This window comes from Salvia splendens, chromosome 2, assembly GCF_004379255.2.
Source record: "Salvia splendens isolate huo1 chromosome 2, SspV2, whole genome shotgun sequence".
Classification (NCBI taxonomy): Eukaryota; Viridiplantae; Streptophyta; class Magnoliopsida; order Lamiales; family Lamiaceae; genus Salvia; species Salvia splendens.
This window is the reverse complement of record NC_056033.1, coordinates 9,476,538-9,498,056: the sequence shown is the minus strand read 5'-3', so window position 1 is coordinate 9,498,056 and position 21,519 is coordinate 9,476,538. Positions and strand designations below refer to the sequence as shown.

At 38.4% G+C, this 21,519-nt stretch overlaps 2 protein-coding genes and 1 pseudogene across 3 annotated transcripts; 2 read left to right on the top strand and 1 right to left on the bottom strand.

Annotated features, from left to right (window-relative positions):
* The first annotated feature begins 1,997 nt into the window (after positions 1 to 1,997).
* LOC121768730 (high-affinity nitrate transporter 2.1-like) lies at positions 1,998 to 3,735 on the top strand. The gene has a single exon (XM_042165270.1). It carries the CDS (start codon positions 2,019 to 2,021, stop codon positions 3,600 to 3,602), a length of 1,584 nt encoding a protein of 527 aa, XP_042021204.1. The 5' UTR covers positions 1,998 to 2,018; the 3' UTR covers positions 3,603 to 3,735.
* A 3,990-nt stretch (positions 3,736 to 7,725) lies between these two features.
* LOC121760730 lies at positions 7,726 to 10,224 on the bottom strand. Of its 2 annotated transcripts, none has more exons than XM_042156364.1 (4): positions 10,079 to 10,224; positions 8,736 to 8,929; positions 8,060 to 8,208; positions 7,726 to 7,975 (listed from the first exon to the last, which is right to left on the bottom strand). In XM_042156364.1, exons 1-4 carry the CDS (start codon positions 10,128 to 10,130, stop codon positions 7,882 to 7,884), a joined length of 489 nt encoding a protein of 162 aa, XP_042012298.1. In that variant the 5' UTR covers positions 10,131 to 10,224; the 3' UTR covers positions 7,726 to 7,881. The 2 variants fall into 2 exon arrangements, with proteins under 2 accessions (XP_042012298.1, XP_042012292.1); XM_042156358.1 differs by having other exon boundaries at positions 10,064 to 10,157.
* Positions 10,225 to 12,611: 2,387 nt separating this feature from the next.
* LOC121772975 lies at positions 12,612 to 15,987 on the top strand (annotated as a pseudogene).
* Positions 15,988 to 21,519: the final 5,532 nt, after the last annotated feature.

The window sequence follows — 21,519 nt, the reverse complement described above, 5'->3', positions numbered from 1 at the left end:
GGAGGATTATCCTAGATTCGGAAGGATTATCCGGTTCAACCCACTCCGGAAGAAGGCAGAGGCGGGGGAGGAGGCCGAGGCGGGGGAAGCTCCAGGGCGGAGGCCGAGGCGGACGAGGAGGATCTAGGCTGGCATCCGTACGGCCCCAAAGAAACGTTGGCGGTGTACAACGCCTGGTTCAGCGTCTTGTACGATCCCATCGTCGGAAATCAACAACCCCGGAAGTGTTTCTGGAAAAAGGTCATCGAGGCCTACCACGAGCTTAAGCCGAAAAAGACCCGCCGCCGCACATATAAGATGCTTCGCGCTCACTTTGACCGAGTTGATAGAGAGGTCAAATGATTCTGCGCCATCCACAAGAATGAAACGGCTCATTACCAAAGCGGAGCCACGGGTACCGACATTCTGAGGTCGGCTTTGCGGGTCTACTACGACGACACCGGAAAACAATTCAAATATGTCGATGTTTGGGAGGTCGTCAAGGACGAGGAAAGGTGGGCCGGAGGTGTGCGGTCCAACACGGGCTGGACGTCGAAGCGCACGAAGCACCCGGCGAGTGGCCAATACTCGTCTGGTGAGGGCGGTTTAGGCAGCGGGCCACAAGAGTTTGCCTCGCAGGAGGTTGAGACCCCGACAGATGATGCCGGGGGATCCTCCCCGTGGGCGCCGTCGGCCGCAAGGGAGAAATGCGGCAAAGGCGGCTAGAGGCAGGAGGGGCAGAGCCGAATCAAGCCAGGCGGGCTCGGGCTCGGGGGGACCCCCCAACTCCCTTATGGCCATGTACATGACCGCCACAATGGCGGACACTTCCCACTTTATGCCCGCCCAATACAAGTCTGGCTTAACGGAGTTGCGTTTATGGCGGCACAACTTGGCATTCAGCCTCCTCACGGCTTCAGTGCACCTCCACCGCCTCCGGGGGGATGATTCGCCTGCGGAGTAGTATTTTTTATTTTATGTAAAATTGTATTTTAAATTATGTCATTTTTATTTTTTTAGGATTTTAATTATGTCTTTTTTTATTTTTTTGAATTTTAAGTTGTATTTTTATTTTATGTTGTAATTTTATTTTATTTTTAATGAAGTGTGTTTTTTTTAATTGAATTTGGTTGGAAATAAAAATAAAAAATGAAATTGAATGAATAGTAATTTAAGGGACGGAAGGTTGCACGTTCCGTCCCTTAGTTAAGGGATGGTGTAAAAAAGTACAGTGGGGCCCGCAAATAGTAATTTAAGGGACGATTAAGGGACGGTATAGTGACAGCGTTGTGGATGGCCTTAAAAACTAATCTCAAATTAAAGGGACCGAATTGTGAGGTGGCGTATAGTATATATATGCAATATGATATTTTTAGTGGAACTGGTAGATTATAGGAGTATATATTATAAGCAATTGTACGTACTGAGGTATCTGAAATTATTCTTAAAACATGATTGAGATATTACAATAATAATAATTTTTGGCTCTATACCATTTATAGGATCTGTTTAATACTAGTAATATATAGAAGATCATACTCCTCTTCAAAGTAGGTATGATCCTTAACCTGACACCTTAATTACATCATATTTAAATATCTGTATAATGAATGAAAACAAAAAATGTCTCTCTCAAATATAATTATCGGAAGCTACCTCGAAACAAAAGGATAACCGTGAAAGAAGAATAACAGGAGAGACAGCTTCTAAGTTTGGAATAAATTACATTAATTATATCTTCTGATGATCGCAGGGTTGTAAATGTATGTGAGGAATTTGGGAGGTTGTGGGCCCCCTTGAATATTGTTTGATCTTTTGGGATATACGATAAGGCTAAACACTAATCCTACTCGGATGCGGCAAATTGGATTCCATCTCACCAAAATATTCTAATCGATTCAAAATGAGCTATTCGCTAACCCCACTGGCTCATTAATGCTATCACATTTGTCAACGCCTCCACGCTATATAAACTCTGTGCATCTCACTCTTCAACCTTCATCACTCCTCAATTAACATAAACATTTCCATAAGCAAAAATGGCAGGCATTGAAGGGTCTCCTGGGAGCTCGATGCACGGAGTTACAGGAAGGGAGCCTGTGCATGCCTTCTCGGTTGCGTCTCCGATCGTCCCGACGGACACAACGGCGAAGTTCGATTTGCCTGTGGATTCGGAGCACAAGGCTAAGAAGTTCAAGCTGTTTTCATTTGCGAATCCGCACATGAGGACCTTCCATCTCTCGTGGATTTCCTTCTTCACCTGTTTCGTGTCTACGTTTGCTGCGGCGCCGCTGGTGCCGATCATCCGAGACAATCTGAACCTGACAAAGAGCGACATCGGGAATGCGGGAGTGGCGTCCGTGTCGGGAAGTATATTCTCGAGGCTGGTGATGGGAGCAGTGTGCGATCTGCTGGGGCCGCGTTACGGATGCGCCTTCCTGGTGATGCTGTCAGCCCCGACGGTGTTCTGCATGTCGTTCGTGTCCTCGGCGGGAGGATACGTGGCGGTGCGGTTCATGATCGGGTTCTCGCTGGCGACATTCGTGTCGTGCCAGTACTGGATGAGCACGATGTTCAACAGCAAGATCATAGGGACGGTGAATGGGACAGCCGCCGGGTGGGGGAACATGGGAGGCGGCGCCACCCAGCTGATCATGCCGGTGTTGTACGACATCATCAAGAAGACGGGGTCCACACCTTTCACCGCGTGGAGGATCGCATTTTTCATTCCAGGGTGGCTTCATATAATTATGGGGATTCTGGTTATGACATTAGGCCAAGACTTGCCTGATGGAAACCTGAGCACCCTCCAGAAGAAGGGGAATGTTGCAAAGGACCAATTTGGCAAGGTCTTGTGGTATGCTGTTACCAACTACCGGACATGGATCTTCGTCCTCCTCTACGGCTACTCCATGGGTGTCGAGTTGTCCACTGACAACGTCATCGCTGAGTACTTCTACGACAGATTTGATCTGAAGCTCCACCTCGCCGGTATTATCGCTGCCACTTTCGGGATGGCCAACCTCCTTGCTCGTCCCTTTGGCGGATTTGCTTCTGATTATACAGCCAGATATTTCGGAATGAGGGGCAGATTGTGGACGCTTTGGATCCTCCAGACGCTTGGCGGTGTCTTCTGTCTTCTGTTGGGAAGGGCAGATTCTCTTCCTCTGGCGGTCGCCTTTATGATCATCTTCTCCATCGGAGCGCAGGCTGCCTGCGGAGCCACCTTCGGAGTCATCCCTTTCGTGTCTCGGAGATCGCTCGGAATCATCTCTGGGCTGGCCGGGGCGGGAGGAAACTTCGGATCAGGATTGACACAGCTGCTGTTTTTCTCGACTTCGAAATACACGACAGAGGAGGGATTGGAGTACATGGGGATAATGATAATATGCTGCACTCTGCCGGTCATGTTAGTGCATTTCCCGCAGTGGGGAAGCATGTTCCTTCCTCCCAACAACAAGGCTTCCGAAGAGCACTACTACACCTCCGAGTATACAGAGGAAGAGGTCCAGAAGGGAATGCACCACAACAGCCTCAAGTTCGCCGAGAACAGCCGCTCCGAGCGCGGCAGCCGTATTGCCTCCGCCCCAACCCCACCCAATGCTACTCCCAACTATGTGTGATGTGACTTGAGTTTAACAAGGGATATATGCACGTACCGACTAGTGTTGTTTCTTCAATGATTTTTCCTCGTTGTTTATGCAAATATTAATTAGTTGCACTATTTTCACTTTTCAGTACATAAGTACCCATATACACGCGCAGTTTTTAATTTTCGTCTTTAAATAAAATCAATACTATGAAAAAATAAATCAATGGAATATTATTATATACAAATCACACCTAATGTAAGAGTAATTAAGTTACTCTTTACACGGCGGTCAATGTGATTAATTTTGTAGTACTACTCTACTTAATTCCTACTTTGTGTTTACATCCTAATTAAGGCGTTTTTTTTATTTAAAATAAATACTCTGGGGAGTGGGGACCATTGATATAGGTGAACGTAACCCTAATTTCTACGGTTAGGTATACCTGTGCCACCAGTCCACATCCCATTGGTTTGGCTTTTCCAAAGAGGTCGGAACTACACTACAATCCAATTGTTATTTTACAAGTCGTACCTTCAACTTATCTTAATCATTACATGTATAGTTAATCAATTAATGCAGTATATTTGAGTCCAAAAAGAAATTGCACAGTATACATATGCGACTGATGTTTCACATTACAATATCGCGACCCAAATTTAAATTATATAACGTGTTAATTCAATTTTAGATGCCTTGGAAATTTACTGATTATTTTCTTATTTCTCATGCACTCACTTCATACTCTCTCCCGTGCAATTTGTCGTCGACGGCGTTACTGTATTTGGATATGTACAGAGGGTATAAGGCGGCGATGGTGGCAGCTTGTTGTTGCTGCTGTAGTTAAACAAAAACAATGCATATAGACAAACACAAATATGCATAAGTTTAGAATCGGTTTGACTAAAATGAATAATGTTGAATATAAATATGGTATTCCTTTTCATCGTACTATAATTAAGTATTGAGACATTTTTTTTGAACGTGAAGATTAATAAATGAGTGCTAAGTAAGTTGTGAATAATAAAATATCTTGATCTTTACTATACATGAAAATGACTCAAGTAGAATGTGACAACAACTAATTAAAGAAATAGTACTACTCGCCTATAATGGGATTTGGGAATATTTTTCTCGATATATTTGGCTTTTTAAATATAGATTCAACTCTGCCACAGAAATTGCGCACATGAGCAACATTTAAATTCTAAATAACATATATTCGCATATAATAACCTTAAATTGAAGGCATGGTAGGATTCAAATCTGTGGCCTCTCTCAATTACGAATCAACCCATTATTAGGTATGGTGTTCTCATGGAAGTGATGGCACGTTTTCAACCTTGCTCACTTACTTTAGGAATTTAATTAAATTTCAATCTTGCCTTTTCTTTCAATGCGCACTTTAATAGTTTACCAAAACTCGTTGAATGAGGTAAATATATTAATATAATATGGTACATGATTTCATTACTCCAAAGGGCAAGCTAGGCAACACCTCCACCAACCAATGTGAATCACTATTAACTAAATTTAAACATCAGACGATAAAAATAAACGTTCACTCATAAAAAAAAAAAAAAAAAATCCTACTACTTACCGTCCGTAGATTCAAATTTAATTGTGACGCCCTAAACGTAATTTGATCCTTGAAACACCTAAAGGAGACTGCATCAATCAATGGCTCGTGTTTATACAGCAAATTTCTATTCCAATTAAAATACATATTACTGTCAAATACAACCTCCTCTAGATTCTGCATTCATGAATATCTAATGCATTTTTTATTATATAGTAAATGAATGAATGTTCGATCGACATTCGATCTTCTTACTTTTCCGCTTTTACACTAAAACTCTTGTAACTATATTAGTACAAGATTCCAGCATGTGTATTGTAAATGATATGAATCTCAAATTTAACAATGTCAATAAAGAGATAGAGAAAGATATAGGAAAAATATGCACTAAAATATCCATTATATGGTACTATTAATATTGAATTTAAACTTTATGATATTAATATTGAATTTTGCAGCCATTCTTGAGAAAAAAGGTCCAATTATTGACTGTAAGATTCTCTTTATAAAAAAAGTTATTGTGACCAAAACACGCTACTTATGAGAAAATAGTTCCCTTTGAAAAATAGGCACTAAAAATATCCATTGCGATCTAAATTTCAGCTTGTTTGATATGCTATACTTATTGTGTAACATACTTAGAGAAATGTTATTTAGCATAAGGATATACTAATACGTTTTTATTATATTTAGCATAAGGCACCGTTTGATTGTGAAATTCAGGATAGAGAAGGGAATATTCAATAGTGGCGGTATGGTTTTATTAAGTTTTTATTCTGTTTTTTTTTACTTTTTGATATTTAGGTTCCCCCATTCTCTAAATTTTATTTTAGACCTGGATTCCCTTTCCCCACCATTTCCATCACCACTACTACAGTACTACTATTATTATGGTGGTGGTAAACTGAAGAAGTTGAAAATTTGAGAATTAATCATTTTATTTTCTTTCCCTTTGTCGATTCCTTTTAATATCAAACGGTCCCTAAAAGGATAAAAACCACTGCCAGGGAGATTCCTTAATTTATTATTGCAATCAGTATTTAAAAAGGAATCCGTGGAAGAATCATGGTGAATATTCAATGTGATACAGCTTAATTTGACGTAACTGCACCTATAATTAATTCCAAGTTGATCAACTTACAAAATTAAAAATCCCAAAGGTCATAGTCAACTCTTTTTGGTAGTGACATGTAAAATTGAAACTACTAAATTAAGTTAGGTAGAGTGTAAAATATCCAAAATTCTTGGAAGTGAGAAATAATTAGTTTTAAGTATATGTGAACACCGATATGGGATAGTTGTAAGTATTATTTTAGTTTCAATTGCCAATAGATTCTATTCTAATACTAGTATTTTCTCTTGCTTAATTGTTCAACTTCTCTAAACTTATTATTTCTATTATTCCCTCTAATACTAGTATTTTCTCTTGCTTAATTGTTCAGCTTCTTTAAACTTATTATTTCTATTATTCCCTTGTAGTATTTCTTATGTGATATGAAATATGAATCATATATATATGAATATGAATGATGATGGATATTAACTACAGTAAGAAATGTTGCCGTGCACACAGTACTCATGTTTATAGAGGTCGTAGCTTTGCGTTTGTGTGTAAAATAACATTATTTTAATTATTTTTATTTAGAATTGAATTGCATAATTTATATTATAGCTTGATCAGAAAATAACCAGGTCCCAATTATCAAAATCTGCAAATTCATATATAGCTTAAAGCTTTTGATATATTTTTGGACGTGTGTAAAAAAGATAGTACTATACATATATAATTTACTATGGACTATATGGCCATATTGGCACGAGATTAGGTTAGCAAGAAAAAAAATTCCATGTATATTACTATGATTTTGGACCTTTTCATGTGCTACTGGATATTTAGGTTTTATTAATTAAATTAACTTTATAAAAAACAGTTCAATCTTTAAAAAATAATACTTGGAAGAATCATAGCGAATATTCAAATACTACTAGTACTGTATTTTACTAAACGTGATACAGCTAATCTGACGCAATTCTTTGTGATATTTGCTACTCCGTATAATTAATTAATTAATTAATTTCAAGTTGATAAATATACTTACTAAATAAAGGGAATATACACCGCCACTGAAGTGAACTCAGATATTAAAGCGAATAAAAAACTTCCAATATCATAGTCAACTCTTTTTGATTGTGGCATGCTAAGTTGAAACTAAATGGACGAGATATTTATGGATTTGAAATGAGATAGCTGAGTATTAAGAATTTACATTATTGAGTGGGAAAAATAGTTGTGTGATAAATTGATAAAAAAAACGAGAATGTAGGTGCCAACTCATGAAGTAAAACTGAATAAAAATTTAAAACAAGCACTACGATTTTATTCGATGTTCTTCAATTACTAACATATTGTTTCAAACAAAATAACAGTACTAATATATTTAAATAATTTTTTAACAAAATTTAAAGAGAATGAGAGGCTTTTTTTCAGATTACTAATCTCTCACTAAATTAAAATTGATCAAATGAGCATATTGGATGAGCTGTGTACCAATTCCATCCATAAGAATCTTCCAGGACTAGAAACAAATGTAGATTTATTCTAAAGAACCATTCAAAATCGAAGTATGTACTGCAAAAATCAGCTACATTTCAACAAACACCTATGCATGATCAATCAACAGCCGGGATTCCTCATTCCTTGCTACAATCAAGCCAAGTCGAATGAAGCGCTGATTATTGTAGCTCACTTAGTTTCCCACGGCCATCGCATGTAGCACAGGATCGAGCAGATGAGCACTTAGTGCAGTAGCTCCACTTCTTCGGAAGCCTGTCCACAGAGAATGAGATAATGCATATTACAGCTATATTTAAAAGGAAGACAAGTAAAATCGATAGGAACGAACAGCCTAACCCCGCTGTGTATCTAGTTGCCGCGTTTTGTGACATCAATCTTGCTCTTTCTGCGCTTTCCTCAGACAATCTCTTTAGCACAAATCCTTCTCCTTTGCATTCAGAGCACACACCTGAACCTCCACAGTCATCGCATGTTCTTGTAGGAGCCTGTCTACCATAACAATCACAGTCAAAGGAACATCAACATAAGTAAAGAAAATACGTTTGCTGCTTTTCAGCTTTCGAAATAGTGTGTTCCTTCACTATCTCTATAACTCTGTATGTTTGGTTTAGCATCAGGATAAGGAATTATCTTGTTGAGAAAATGACTAAAAGCAATTAGAAATAAAATGCTCTACATAAGTTCTTACATCTCAAGTAAATGTCACTTGAAGCATGTATGCTATAAAGATAATATGTCAGAGGCCAGTTTTCAGGGGTTTCCAGCAGTATTAAGGCAACAAGCATCATTATATGGCTTAAATAATCATATTTTCCACTGAAAGAAAATGACATTTCATTCAATCAAAGACAACGTGAAAAGTGAATTCTCCGACTAATATAAGGCTCATAAAAAAACCTGTCCCTTCACATATTGCATTAGTTTTGTTACAACATTTTACGTGTGAAATGCTTGGCACATAACTTTCTCTTACAAAGAGATGCAGTTGTATCAAGTTAGGACACATATATACCTCAGTCACTTCAGAGCTTTTAGTTTTCCTAATAAGAAATGTAGCAGCTGCACCAACAAATGTTGCAGCCACGGCTACAGAGGCTGCTGTTTCTGGTAGTGAAGACAGTACTTTTACTGTTTCTCTTCTTCGTGTTTTTTCCTTGTAAACATTCACCGATCCAAAACTGACCCTGGACTTTGAACTTATAAAATCTGCACAAAAAAGTGAACAACAGATCTAAAAGTGCTGAATACAATAGTATATGTTAAATTTGAGTTCCCAGTATTGAGAATGACAACTTACTCTGCAGATCCCATTTTGTTTCAAGAATTTGCAGACATTCAAATAAGAAGCAGAATATGTTCTATCTATGTCAGCCAAGTAAAACTAAGCCACAAGGACCAAATGCACTCTTGAAACTACATAGATTGTGTCACAAGTTCAAACTCAGCTTGGGTAGGATTATTATCTCGAACATAAAAATGCGTTAAGTGCATGTGAAGGAGAAATACAGACCCTTCTCACCATTTAGCATATCAATTAACTTCAAGGTTGTGATTTGGAGATTTGATTAGTTTGATTGTAGGGTCTTTATCTAATAAACAGAGACAAAAATATACATCCAGTGACCAGTATACACAGGAGATACAAGTTAATTAATTCATCATATGTTTTGTGAGTTTATTTCATCTGTTTTGTCCAAAAAGGAAAGCCTATGGAAATTAGGAATCAGGCAATGTAATTGTAGAGACAACTGAATCACAATGTTTTCACATGGAAAACAGCACTTACAGTTACTTTTTATGTCTGAACTCTAGTTATTGATAATCAACTACATTTGAAACATAAATCCAGGAAAACAAATGACAACATTCAAATGAAAGCCAGGAAGAAATATATGCAGATGATTAAGCAAACGCTGCAAATATTTAGGCTTTATCATTTAAACTATCAAATCGTTGTTTAGTAAGTCTCTGATCACTCTAGTCTAGAAAAGAACTAGGCCACATCTCTGTGCAAGTAGCATGGTGAGGTGCTCAAATTGGATAATAATCAATACTATCACATCTCTTGAAGCCAATGTAACCGAACAAACACTCAAAATATAATTGACGATTGCAATCGAAGCAAACACAATCAAGAAACTAGGCCGTACGCTTCACTTAATCATATAGGAGTAATATTCATATATCATAAGTATGCCTTCCCCTCAACAGTCAATGTCATTATGGTCAAATCAAGAATTTCGACAAATTTTTACACAGGCAATGAATGAATACATCATCTTGTTTTGTAAGCTACAGCACGGTGATTAGTAAAAGAATGAGAGAGTAAAAGAGCGATTCCTGGTTCTGGCTTACAGAAATTGGAGGGAGCAAGTGAAAGATTTAGATTCAGCGGCGTCAGCTCCATTTGCAATTTAGATTTTGATACTCACAGCGGATTTAATGGCTCGTATGCATTGTATAACCTCGGCACCGATATTTGTTTCTCACTTTACAAATACGCCCCTGCACTATCTGCAATTTACAATTTTTTCCATCAAATCATAATCTGATACTATGTGTTTTTATCATTTCATAGTTTTAGGTAAGAACGTCAAAGAAGTAAAATCGATCCATTTAATGGGGAAACCTGACTTATATTACTACTACATGTTTATCGTTTGCATCCATCTATTTGCTTTTTCTTATTTTTAACACCAAAGATAATCAAACATATTAGACCCCTAGTTGTAGTTAGTGGAGTCGATATGAGAGCATCCGCTACACCGTCCCCCACCGTCCCTTAATCATCCCTTAAACTATTATTTGAGGGTCTCACTGTACTTTTTTACCCCATCCCTTAACTAAGGGACGAAACCTGCAACGCTCCGTCCCTTAAATTACTATTCATTCAATTTCATTTTTTATTTTTATTTCCAACCCAATTCAATTAAAACAAACACACTTCATTAAAATTAAAATAACATTACAACAGAAAATAAAAATACAACTTAAAATTTAAAAAAATAAAAAAAGACATAATTAAAATCCTAAAAAATAAAAATGACATAATTTAAAATACAATTTTATAGAGACATCCTTGAATGTTTTATGTTTCACTTTCGATGTGGGATAAAATCATTCAAGGATGTCTCTATAAAAGAGAAACAACCAAGAATGAGTTTGTCCTACATCGAAAGTGAAACACAAAACATTCAAGGATGTCTCTATAAAAGAGAAACAACCAAGAATGAGTTTGTCCCACATCGAAAGTGAAACATAAAACATTTAAGGATGTCTCTATAAAAGAGAAACAACCAAGAATGATTTCATAAATTCCCAAGCTCATCAAATATATATGGGCTATTACGAATTTCTTGTATTCATTTATTTGTAAAAATTATTTTTATTATAAATAAAAAGTATTTTTTTTAAATTCGATTTTTTTAAAAAAAATTGATTTATTGCGTCAGCGTGACGACGCCCACTCGCGGGCCGGCGAGTGGGTGTCACGCATGGCGCAGGGGCGCGCCACGTCGCCACGGCGCGTGGCGTGACAGCCCGTCCCGTGTCTCGCATGCACGGGTCGCGGGACGGGACGATGTGCCGCAACGCGTTGCGCGAGCGTTCCGTCCCTCCGCGACGGAACGCGGGACGGTGGCGCGCCGCGTTGCGGGTGCCCTAAGAAGTTCAGGATAAATTTGATAGTATATAGAAATGTGTACACATAAAAATAGATAACAATTATACCAGGAATTTAACTCGATAAAAAATCTAATTTCATTTATTTTGAAAAGATAATTTTCTGTTACTATTTTGGTCTATTAATTGAAATTAATTTTATGACCTAAAATAAATATGGAGTACATATATTTTTATTACTTTATCAGTTGATTATACTAGTAGTAGCACTACTTTTTTATTTTCGTACTTATATCATTTATCAACGGCAGAAAACAGAATATTCCCAGTCTCGGAATCCGCATCGAATCGGAAGAAATTGCCGGCGATAGAAGCTATGGCGCTGTCGCTGTTGCGGCAGCTCAACGGCAATAGGGCGGTGGCGTTTCTCTATATTGTTCGAATTCTTCTATATTGTTTCCATCCTCGCTCTCTGCGTTGAGATATCCGCGGACGACGCCTCCAATCCGCTTTCTATTTTCTTCAGAACCAGGTTAAAACTAGTAATTTCGATTATTTGGGGAGATTTTGGTTTGTGTTGGGATAGAACACGTTATATGCTGTTGGTTTTGAGTATAGCTTTTGACTGGTGTTGTTGCGTGTCTTCCTCAATATGGTTTCAATATGTTTCTGCTATCTTCCATAGTCTTATCATAAGGACAGAGTGGGCAATTGATACTTGTGTAGGAACCCCAGTGCTTAGAGAATTAGTAATTAGCACTTTATCAAAAATACTCGAGATCAGTGATTACATAAGGGCTTCATAAAAAGCATTGTTGGTATCTTAAAAGTTGAGGTAAGATTGTTGAAGACTACGCTCAAGAATTCAAAGGGGTAATGTAACTTCCAGTTTGCTCCTCATTGAATGTTTTTAAGGTCGATTTTATGGTTTGCATAGCTAATTTAACTTTTTAATCTGAGATACTGAATGTGGGGTCTATTATTTAAATGGAAAATACATGTGTATACTGTAGAAACCTGCAATGGGCTCCATAATTATCAGGAAGCAGTTAGAATATTATGAAGGGATGAAGTTGAATCTCATACATGAGATAAGTTGGCAATGGTTCAGTTTAAAAGTGTAAAGTATTTCTCGAGAAAACACAATGTTTTCCAGTAATGCTCTTCTGAACTTTCTGATAATTGACTTGGCTGTATCATATTTTGTTCAAAGGAGAGATTCAATAGTGTTCTGAGATATTAGAATTAGAGAAACACTTAATAAAACATGAGTTATAACCTGTACATATTAGCATATATGTTATCTCTATTTGTTCACTTGGAATTATTTCACTCAGTGGATAATTGCAAGTGTTGACTTATTTTACTGAATTATCTTGGTCATAACATCTGAATTATCCTCAAACTCTTCTGTTAACCAGGGTCATTCATTTTGTTTTATCTGAACCGCTGAAATCTGAATCGACTTGCTCTATGTGTCTATTGGCTGGTCACCATATCTATATCTGTTAAACGGTTTTACAGCATATCAAAGAACAGTAAAACCGAGAGAATACTTCATAAATATTATCATCTGAAGGCTGTTGCAATTTTTGTTCCTGCCCTTATATTCCAGGTGCTTTGGGTTAAAAAAAAACTCGGTTTATCAGTCATTTTCTGCATCTCTATTTCTCTGTAATTAATTGATACTAATGCTTTATATTATTTTTCAGCCAAAGTTTCTTGATCTTTCCTTTGGTGCAGCTTTGGCAGTTTTTCTCTTGTTGGAAATTATTCGAGTAAGTCCTGATGAAAGCAACTATTCTTTTCCCAGAATCCTATGGTCGGTGTTCAATAGCTACTAGCTACTGAAATATTTAAGTTTGCTTCTAGTTACCGGGGACTCATGCATCATATTACCATTTTATTATTGGAGTTTCTCTCTTGAGATATATGATGAGTGATTACACAGCATCTTTCTAAAATCTGAGCAATGTTTTATATGAATTTGCATAGATCTTCCATCTTTGATTGCATGATGTTTGGTGATGGTGCAAGGAGTAGAAACTCGAGCCTTTCACATGTCTAAATAATTGCTGCACTGTCCCTCTCTATCACTTCCCTTTTTTTTCATTTGAAACCATAAACATGCCATTATCTTGGAAACTAGAAATACATAGTCTTCATCTCATGGGAATAATACTTGGATATAATCATAGGTGACAGAAATTTTCTACATTTCTTAATACTGCAATCTATAATTGACTGCGGTGTTGTTTGAGCTACCTCTCCATGATTTTCACAACTTGGGTCTTTTTTCACTGTGATACTTTTAAGCAAAGGGGGAATACAAGTTGGTTCGCTTCTTTTGTATGTGTTGGTCCTCTGGCTTATTTTTAGTTAATTCTGTTTATGCTTATACTCCCCCCGTCTGCAAAATGTTGTCCATGTTTGACTCGGCACGGGTATTAAAAAATGTAAAGAAAAGTGAGTAGAAAAAGTTAGTGGAATGTTGGCCCCACATTTATATATTAGTTTTATAATAGAATGTGAGGGTAATTAGTGGAAAGTAGGGTCCATTTACCTAAAATGGAATAAAAGCAAAGTGGACAACATTTCACGGACGGACCGAAATGGCAAAACTGGACAACATTTCACGGACGGAGGGAGTATCATTATTGTTGTACCTTGTTTTTTACTAACTTAGAATTGACTATGCAGATATGGAAAATCTGGCCCTTAGGTCATCTAGTCCATCAATTTATGAATGCTTTTACAGAACATCGTGATTCTGATCATCTTATTGCCAGGTGTGTGATTAATGGCTACATTGCTTAATTGATATACCATGTGGCTCCCATATGATTGACTCAATTCCTGCCTTATCTCTCTATTCAGCCATTTCTCACTGTTGTTGGGATGCGCAATTCCTATATGGTTGTCCTCTGGTTTTACTGATAGACCACTTGCACCATTTGCTGGAATTCTGAGTCTTGGTATTGGAGATACAATGGTTAACTCAAATGGTCTCTTTGGGCTGCTGACATTGTTTCTATGATCTTTGATTTGAGTTTCTAACTTGATATGCAATTTGATTCTTTAAATGATACTACAAGTAATCAAGTGAAAATTTGAACTTGTTTGCTCATGCAAAGCCAGTAATCCATATGGCTATATACTCTAGTTTGACTAATGCTGCGTAACCATCCAGCTTAGAAATATACCAGTTCAATTACCAGATTTTTCTAGTATTCTGGCGGTTGATGCAACTGATCACGTCTGTAACTGCTGATAAATCATCGTGGCACTTTCTGTTGAGAATAAGTGTTGTGGATTTGCTTCTAGTGTAGAATGTTGTAACCAGTTATATGAATATTCTCTTCTCTAAAATGAATTGTAGTTACCAACAAAGAAAGGAGAAAAAGAAAACGAAGAATCATTCAATTACTGAGTTAAATAGTGTGGATGACTTCCTATCACTGTTTTGCTTCTGCTGAATGTTTTGTTTTGTGGTTATATCAGGCATCTATGGTAGGACACAAGTATGGAGTTAGCAAGACTGGAAGTACTTTCTCCATCTCCATCTCCATCTCCCTCTCCCTCTCCTCTGTGTTATCTAAACTTATTTTTTCTGCACTAACTCATGTGAGTTTGTTATTCCAGAGAAAACAATCGAAGGCACTGCTGCTGGCATTACTTCTGTTCTTGCTGCTTGCGTTGTTCTACTCCCACTTTTAGCAGCCCCTGGTTACATTTTCACCATGGTCTCTCTTTGTTGCATATATGTGTATATAACTTGCTCACTACTTTTTCACGCACTCATGGCCGTTTGCACTGTGGTGCGTGTTTTTGCAGCACTGGTTTTCCTTGATTGTAGCAGTAACCACGAGCGGGCTGTTGGAGGCCTACGCGACACAGCTTGATAATGCCTTCATACCTTTGGTTTTCTATAGCATGCTCTGTTTATAAAAATGCAACAAGAAAGCAACGTTCGACTCGCAAGTAGAGATGCCCAAGGTTTTTGGTTCCGGCGGTTAACCGTGGAACCGTAACCGCCGGTTCCGGTTCCGAACCGGAACCGTGACTTTTTTCTTGAACCAGAACCGCGGGCCGGTTCCGGTTCCAAATTTTACGAACCGAAACCGTGCCGGAACTGCCGGTTCTGGACGGTTCCAAACTGGAACCTTGAAAAACCGTCAGAAAACCGTGATATCAAGCCGGAATCGCGAAAAACCGCCTGAAACCGGCGGTTCGGAACCGTGAAAAATCGTAAAAAACCACCGGAAAATCGACGGTTCGGAATCGGAACCGGAACCGCCGGTTTTCGAACCGGAACCGGAACCATGAAATAGTCTCACGGTTCGGTTCCGATTCCACATTTTTCGAAACCGGAACTGCCGGTTTACGAACCGTGGGCATGTCTACTCGCAAGAGCCTCACCTATTAATCATATACACAGCTTCACAGATAAGTCGGCTTCTCATTTTTTTCCTGTAAATAATACCAACATAGCGTATACTAGTCATAAATATAGACATGTGTTCTTACTTCTTTCAGTCTTAGGTATAATAGATGGAATGTATGTTGTGTACCAATAGTTTATTTAGGTGTTTGGTTTGAAAGATTGTATTCCGAATTAAATATAAAGTGTGTTTGGTTCATAAGATTCAATCCCACAATTCAATCTTAGATAGATAATTATGGGATAATTAGTCATAGCTAACCCCCTATGACTACAATAATCTCACAACTTAATCATATATTGTATCTTAGTATTATTTTATCTAGGAAACCGAACACCACCTTAGTATACGAGTCAAAATTAGCACATGCTACGCGTGACTGCCGAGAATGTAACCAGTTTACCTCAATCTGTATGAACGTGCCAAGATTTTTATTCACCAATTGTTAACCACATTGTGTGAGTCATAGTTATTTTTTACATTTGAACTCGCTTATGATCATGAAAGTTTGCACAACACTTGGGCAACATTGTGGGACGAAGTATGCTATCTATTATAGGACGAAGGGAGTACAAATTTACACTCTACTACGTACTAGGAGCAGCAAAAAAAGACTAGCCTCACATGCTAATCTCGAGTACAATAATAATTGTAGAATTCATGGTACTTTTCAACTAAGTAGGTGGTTAGTTTCCAGAATGGAGTTTGGATAAGAGCATCCACAATGGTCTAGGATCTCCCATAGCCCTCACATAGTCTTCCCACTGCCACATCATCCAGCACTAAAATCCTCATGCCACATCATCTGGACATCAAATAGCCCTCACATAGCCTATTCACATCACTAATAACAATTATATAAATTTAATTTACAATTGTAGCAACATACGGAATTTAATTTACGAGATAAATACAGGAAATTTGAATAATACTATTAAAATTTCAAAAAGTACAATAGTTTTAAAAAAATACATTCAAAAAAATTACATAAATTTAAATAAAAACTAATGCCTTCCAATCCTCTGTGCCCACAACTCTTCAATTAAATCCTTTTGGAGTCGAATATGAGCCTCCGTCTGACGCATGTCGGCATGTGCTTGGAGGAGGGCTTCTTCATCGTGAGGTACCCCACCTCGTACGTTGGCGGCGGCGTCGCCGTGGCTTGGACCGGCTTCATCATCGTCATTGGCCCAATCAGTCAGTTGTACATCTTCATCTTCGACAATCATGTTGTGCATGATAATACAGGCGTACATTATATCAGCAATGCAGTCGACATGCCACAAACGCGTTGGTCCCTTAACTGCAGCCCATCGCGCCTGAAGCACACCAAATGCGCGCTCCACATCCTTTCGCACCGACTCCTGCCGCGTCGCAAAGTAGGCCTTCTTCGCATCTGATGCGCACCGGGTCGTCTTCACAAAGACGGGCCACCTAGGGTATATCCCATCCGCCAAGTAGTAGCCCATATCATGCTGGTTGCCGTCGGCGACAAAACTGATGGCCGGACCGACGCCCTGGCACTGCTCGTTGAAAAGGGGCGACGAGTTGAGGACGTTTAGGTCGTTGTTCGAACCGGCTATCCTAAAATACGCATTCCAAATCCACAGCCGGTAATCAGCTACGGCCTCGAGGATCATCGTGAGATTCTTTCCCTTGTAGCCGGTCGTGTAGAACCCCTTCCAGGCAGCGGGATAGTTCTTCCACTCCCAATGCATACAATCTATGCTGCCTAACATTCCCGGGAACCCATGCTGCTCCCCGTGCATTTTCAGCAGATCCTGGCAATCTTCGGGGGTAGGCTTTCGGAGATACTGATCACCGAATACTTCAATCACGCCCTGACAGAAATACTTCATACATTCGAGGGCAGTCGTCTCACCGATGTGGAGGTCTTCGTCCCACATGTCTGCCGAAGTGCCGTAGGCCAACTGCCTGATTGTCGCAGTGCACTTTTGAATAGGGGTGTGGCCGGGTTTGCCAGCCGCATCGTGCCTGAAGCGGAAATACAGATATCGCTGCTCCAAACCGTTAACAATACGCATAAACAAGTCCCGCCTCATCCTAAAACGACGCCTGAAATGGTTGGCGTTAAAACGCGGCTCCTCTGCGAAGTAATCTGTGAACAGGCGCTGATGTGCAGCTACATGATCACGATCAACAACTTGTCGACGGCGGACAACTGGTCGTGGGCGAGGTACCGGCGGCTGCATATAACTCTACATCCATCGATCAACCTCACGACTCGTATAGGCATCTAGCTCTTCGTTCAGCATACGCTCGTACTCATCAGCATCCCCATCACTACCACCACCACTACCACCGGCATTACTCATTTCTTAAATTGATCTTGTACAGAAAGAAAGATATAGAGAGTACTCGTTAAAACAAGTGGTGCGAATGAAAATGACATCCAAAGAGCGTATATATAGTGTTTTCGAAAAAAAAAATTAAATTAAATTCTGACGCCGATCCAGGGCCTACAATGGCGCCGTGAGGATCGGCGTTAGAACCGGCATCACCACACGAATCGGCATGGGTACGCCGAAATTGACGCCGATTTCGATGGTTCGGCATCAGAACCGGCGTCGGCGAAAAATCGGTGTCGCGGTTTTGATGCCTCCATTGCTGATGCTCTAATTGAACTCTTCTACTTTCCCTCCCTTTACCATATTTTTCTATGTATTTCATATAGTGTCCATAGTGGTGCGGAACAGCCAAGTCACAGTCACAAAAATACTTCCACAGCCATAAAAACTTGTTCATCTCAATAACAGTCACGCCACAACCACAAATCACATTATTTTATCAAATTGTTGGTATATTTTAATTGGACTAGAATACAAATTGTTGGATGAAAATAATTAGAAAAAAAATCACAATTAATTTTAAAAAAATATAAAACCAAATCTTCATTGTATTATAAATATTGGAAACAAAAAATATAAAACCAAATCTAAAAACACTTAACACAACATCGCCGCCGCGACTATAAAAAAATAATGAGGAATAGGTATATATATATATATATATATATATATATATATATATATAGAGTTGTGATCAATGTCGAACCCTTTTTAAAGACCGAACTAGAGACCAAATCTCATCCATCCATTAATCACATCTAATGGTTATTAATAATTTCTTATTTTTTTATTCAATTATATTGGTAAAGGGTAGTTTAGGAAGGTGCGCTCTTCTTCCCTTTCCAAATCCAACCAACTTCTCTCTCATCGTCCCTGCCACCATTTCCTCTTCTCTATCTCTCCCTCATCGGTGCTTCTACAACCACCGCTCCCTCCAGCCATGTCTCATCGGCGTTCCTTCCGCACTGCCTCGTCACCCATGCCGCCGCCTTGCAACTCCACCGGTCTGCTTCAACTACGCCGTGAAGGGTAAGTGGAAGCATCGCAGTTGATGTTAAAATATGGGTTGAGGCATTTTAGGCCGACTCCGAACGGATATGTCGACTCCGATCTCTACGTTTCTCTCTTCCCAAATCCAATCCACTTCTCTCGATCTCTACGTTTCTCTCTCACCTATCCCCGGCGCAACCACCTCCATCGTGCAGTCTCCCCCGCCCCACCGCATCGGAGTTGAGGAAGAAACACCACTCTGCGGAGTGGATCTTCGATCTGGTGGAGATGGAGAAGCTTTCCGACTACACATGGAAAGAGGCATATAACGTCGTGGAACAAGCTGATGGCAGAGCAGAACAGATTCATGGAACGGATTCAAGGCAGTTTCTCGCTGCATCGCGCATCTATGGGGCATGAACGAGGATGTGGTGCAGACAGCGTACGATCTGAATATGATGACGTCGGCGTAATGGGTGGTGGTGATGGGGAGGATGGTAGATAACATAAGAAGATAATTGAAGAGGTTATGAGAATGGGCTGGAGGGGATGCTGGACGAGTTGTCGTCAGTGGCTGAGAAGAGGAAGAAGCTGTAGAGCAGCGTCACCTTCTTCAGTTGTTGCGATTGATTGGAGGCATTTCTGAGTGGAGAAGAAAGTTTGGAAATCGTCATTATTTAGATTTATATATTACTTCAAACACCTAGGCTATAACTTCATTCAGTTGGGTTATTACTTCATTCACTTGGGTTATTACTTCGTTTTCTGTTCTATTACTTCATTCAAATAGCGCCAAGGGTTGAAGTAGTCAGAAAGTTTCACGACTTGAGAAAGAAATAAAGAATATGTCCAAGCCTGACTGTAAATGTGTCAAATGTGGCGAGGTTGGTCGGCTTGATTCAAGGAATTGCGACAAGATATGGAAGAAGAAGAAGAAGAAGAAGAAGAAGAAGAAGAAGAAGAAGAAAAAGAAGAAGAATAAGAAGAAGAACTGATGAGCTTATTTCCTTATGGTAAATTATTCATTCCAGTAGGTTTTGTACTTCATTCATGTAGTTATTTACTTCATTCCAGTAGTTTATTACTTCACTACAAATTGAATTTGAATTTATTTAAATTTTTGGCACACATTAAATCAAATAGACTATATGAAGTGTTTTATTAATGAAGTATTTATTCTTTATGCTAAACCTTACAACCCTCTTCTTCAAATCCATCGTCATCATCTTAGTACCATTTGTTATTATCAATATCTCATTCTTGTACCTGCCTATTAATCATTCTTGTATGTTCAATGCTTCATTGTCGTAGTTTATTACTTCATTCCACTAGTTTATTACTTCATTCCAGTAATTTATTAGTGTGCGTGAACTAAAATCGTTTGAATTTTCTCCAAGAGAGCCAACTATTTCCATAGTAGGAGAAAGTTGGTAAACCACACCATGCTCACTATATAAATCCCATAACCAAATACAAACTCTCAATTACAAAAAAGAAAAACACAAACTTTTCCAATACAATAAAAATGACAAACCAACAAGTATAATGATAATAATAATTTTGCAACAAGTATAATTCTGCCAAATCCACGACCTTTGAGTTATATGATTGGTTGTGTTAATCTTTGTGTGTGTTTCTTCTTGTTTCGTATTGTTTAGTTGTGATGCAGATTACTGGCAATCATGCAGTGCAAAATAAAAATACTACTTGGGAGAATTATTCAAAAAAGAAATGCATATATTGCTTGATTCGGGCTAGAGAAGCTTCGAGAACAATTTATCATCATCCGGTTTGATTTAGAAGGATTTCTAGTGGAAATCGTCGCTGTAGATTGAAGGAATTTTGGGGAGTGGAAAAGAATAGTTGGAGAACTGTGTTGTATGTATAGTTTGCGAAGAATTAATATTGTAATGAACTAAATAACGAACTTGATGAAGTTATAACCTCAAATAGTGAAGTGATATGAACATAATTGTATTATATGCATAGTTTGTGAAGAATTATAATTTTAATGAACTAAATAACGCACTTGCTGGAGTAATAACATCAAGTAATGAAGTAATATGAATAGAACCGTGTTGTATGCATAGTTTGCGAAAAATTATATTTGTAATGAACTAAATAACGTACTTGATGAAGTTATAACCACATGTAATGAATTAATTAACCACTGAAATGAAGTATCAAAACTACTGGAATAAAGTAACAAATTACAAACAAATAAATGTATCATTATATTGTCGGAAAACAAATAAATGAAGTAATAAATTACAAACTAATAGATGAAGTGATGGAACTATCTGAATTAAGTAATAGCTTGGTTAAATGAATTAATATATAATGAATGAATAATATTAGAAATGAAAAGAACCAA

What these genes read in the sequence shown, in the direction of transcription:
- LOC121768730 (XM_042165270.1), top strand. Translation starts at nt 2,019, where the DNA reads ATGGCAGGCATTGAAGGGTCTCCTGGGAGCTCGATGCACGGAGTTACA.
- LOC121760730 (XM_042156358.1), bottom strand. Translation starts at nt 10,130, where the DNA reads ATGGAGCTGACGCCGCTGAATCTAAATCTTTCACTTGCTCCCTCCAAT. An exon ending in TTTCTGTAAGCCAGAACCAG is followed by an intron (nt 8,930 to 10,063) that starts GAATCGCTCTTT and finishes TTTTTTGTGCAG; the next exon opens with ATTTTATAAGTTCAAAGTCC. An exon ending in GCAACTAGATACACAGCGGG is followed by an intron (nt 7,976 to 8,059) that starts GTTAGGCTGTTC and finishes CTCTGTGGACAG; the next exon opens with GCTTCCGAAGAAGTGGAGCT.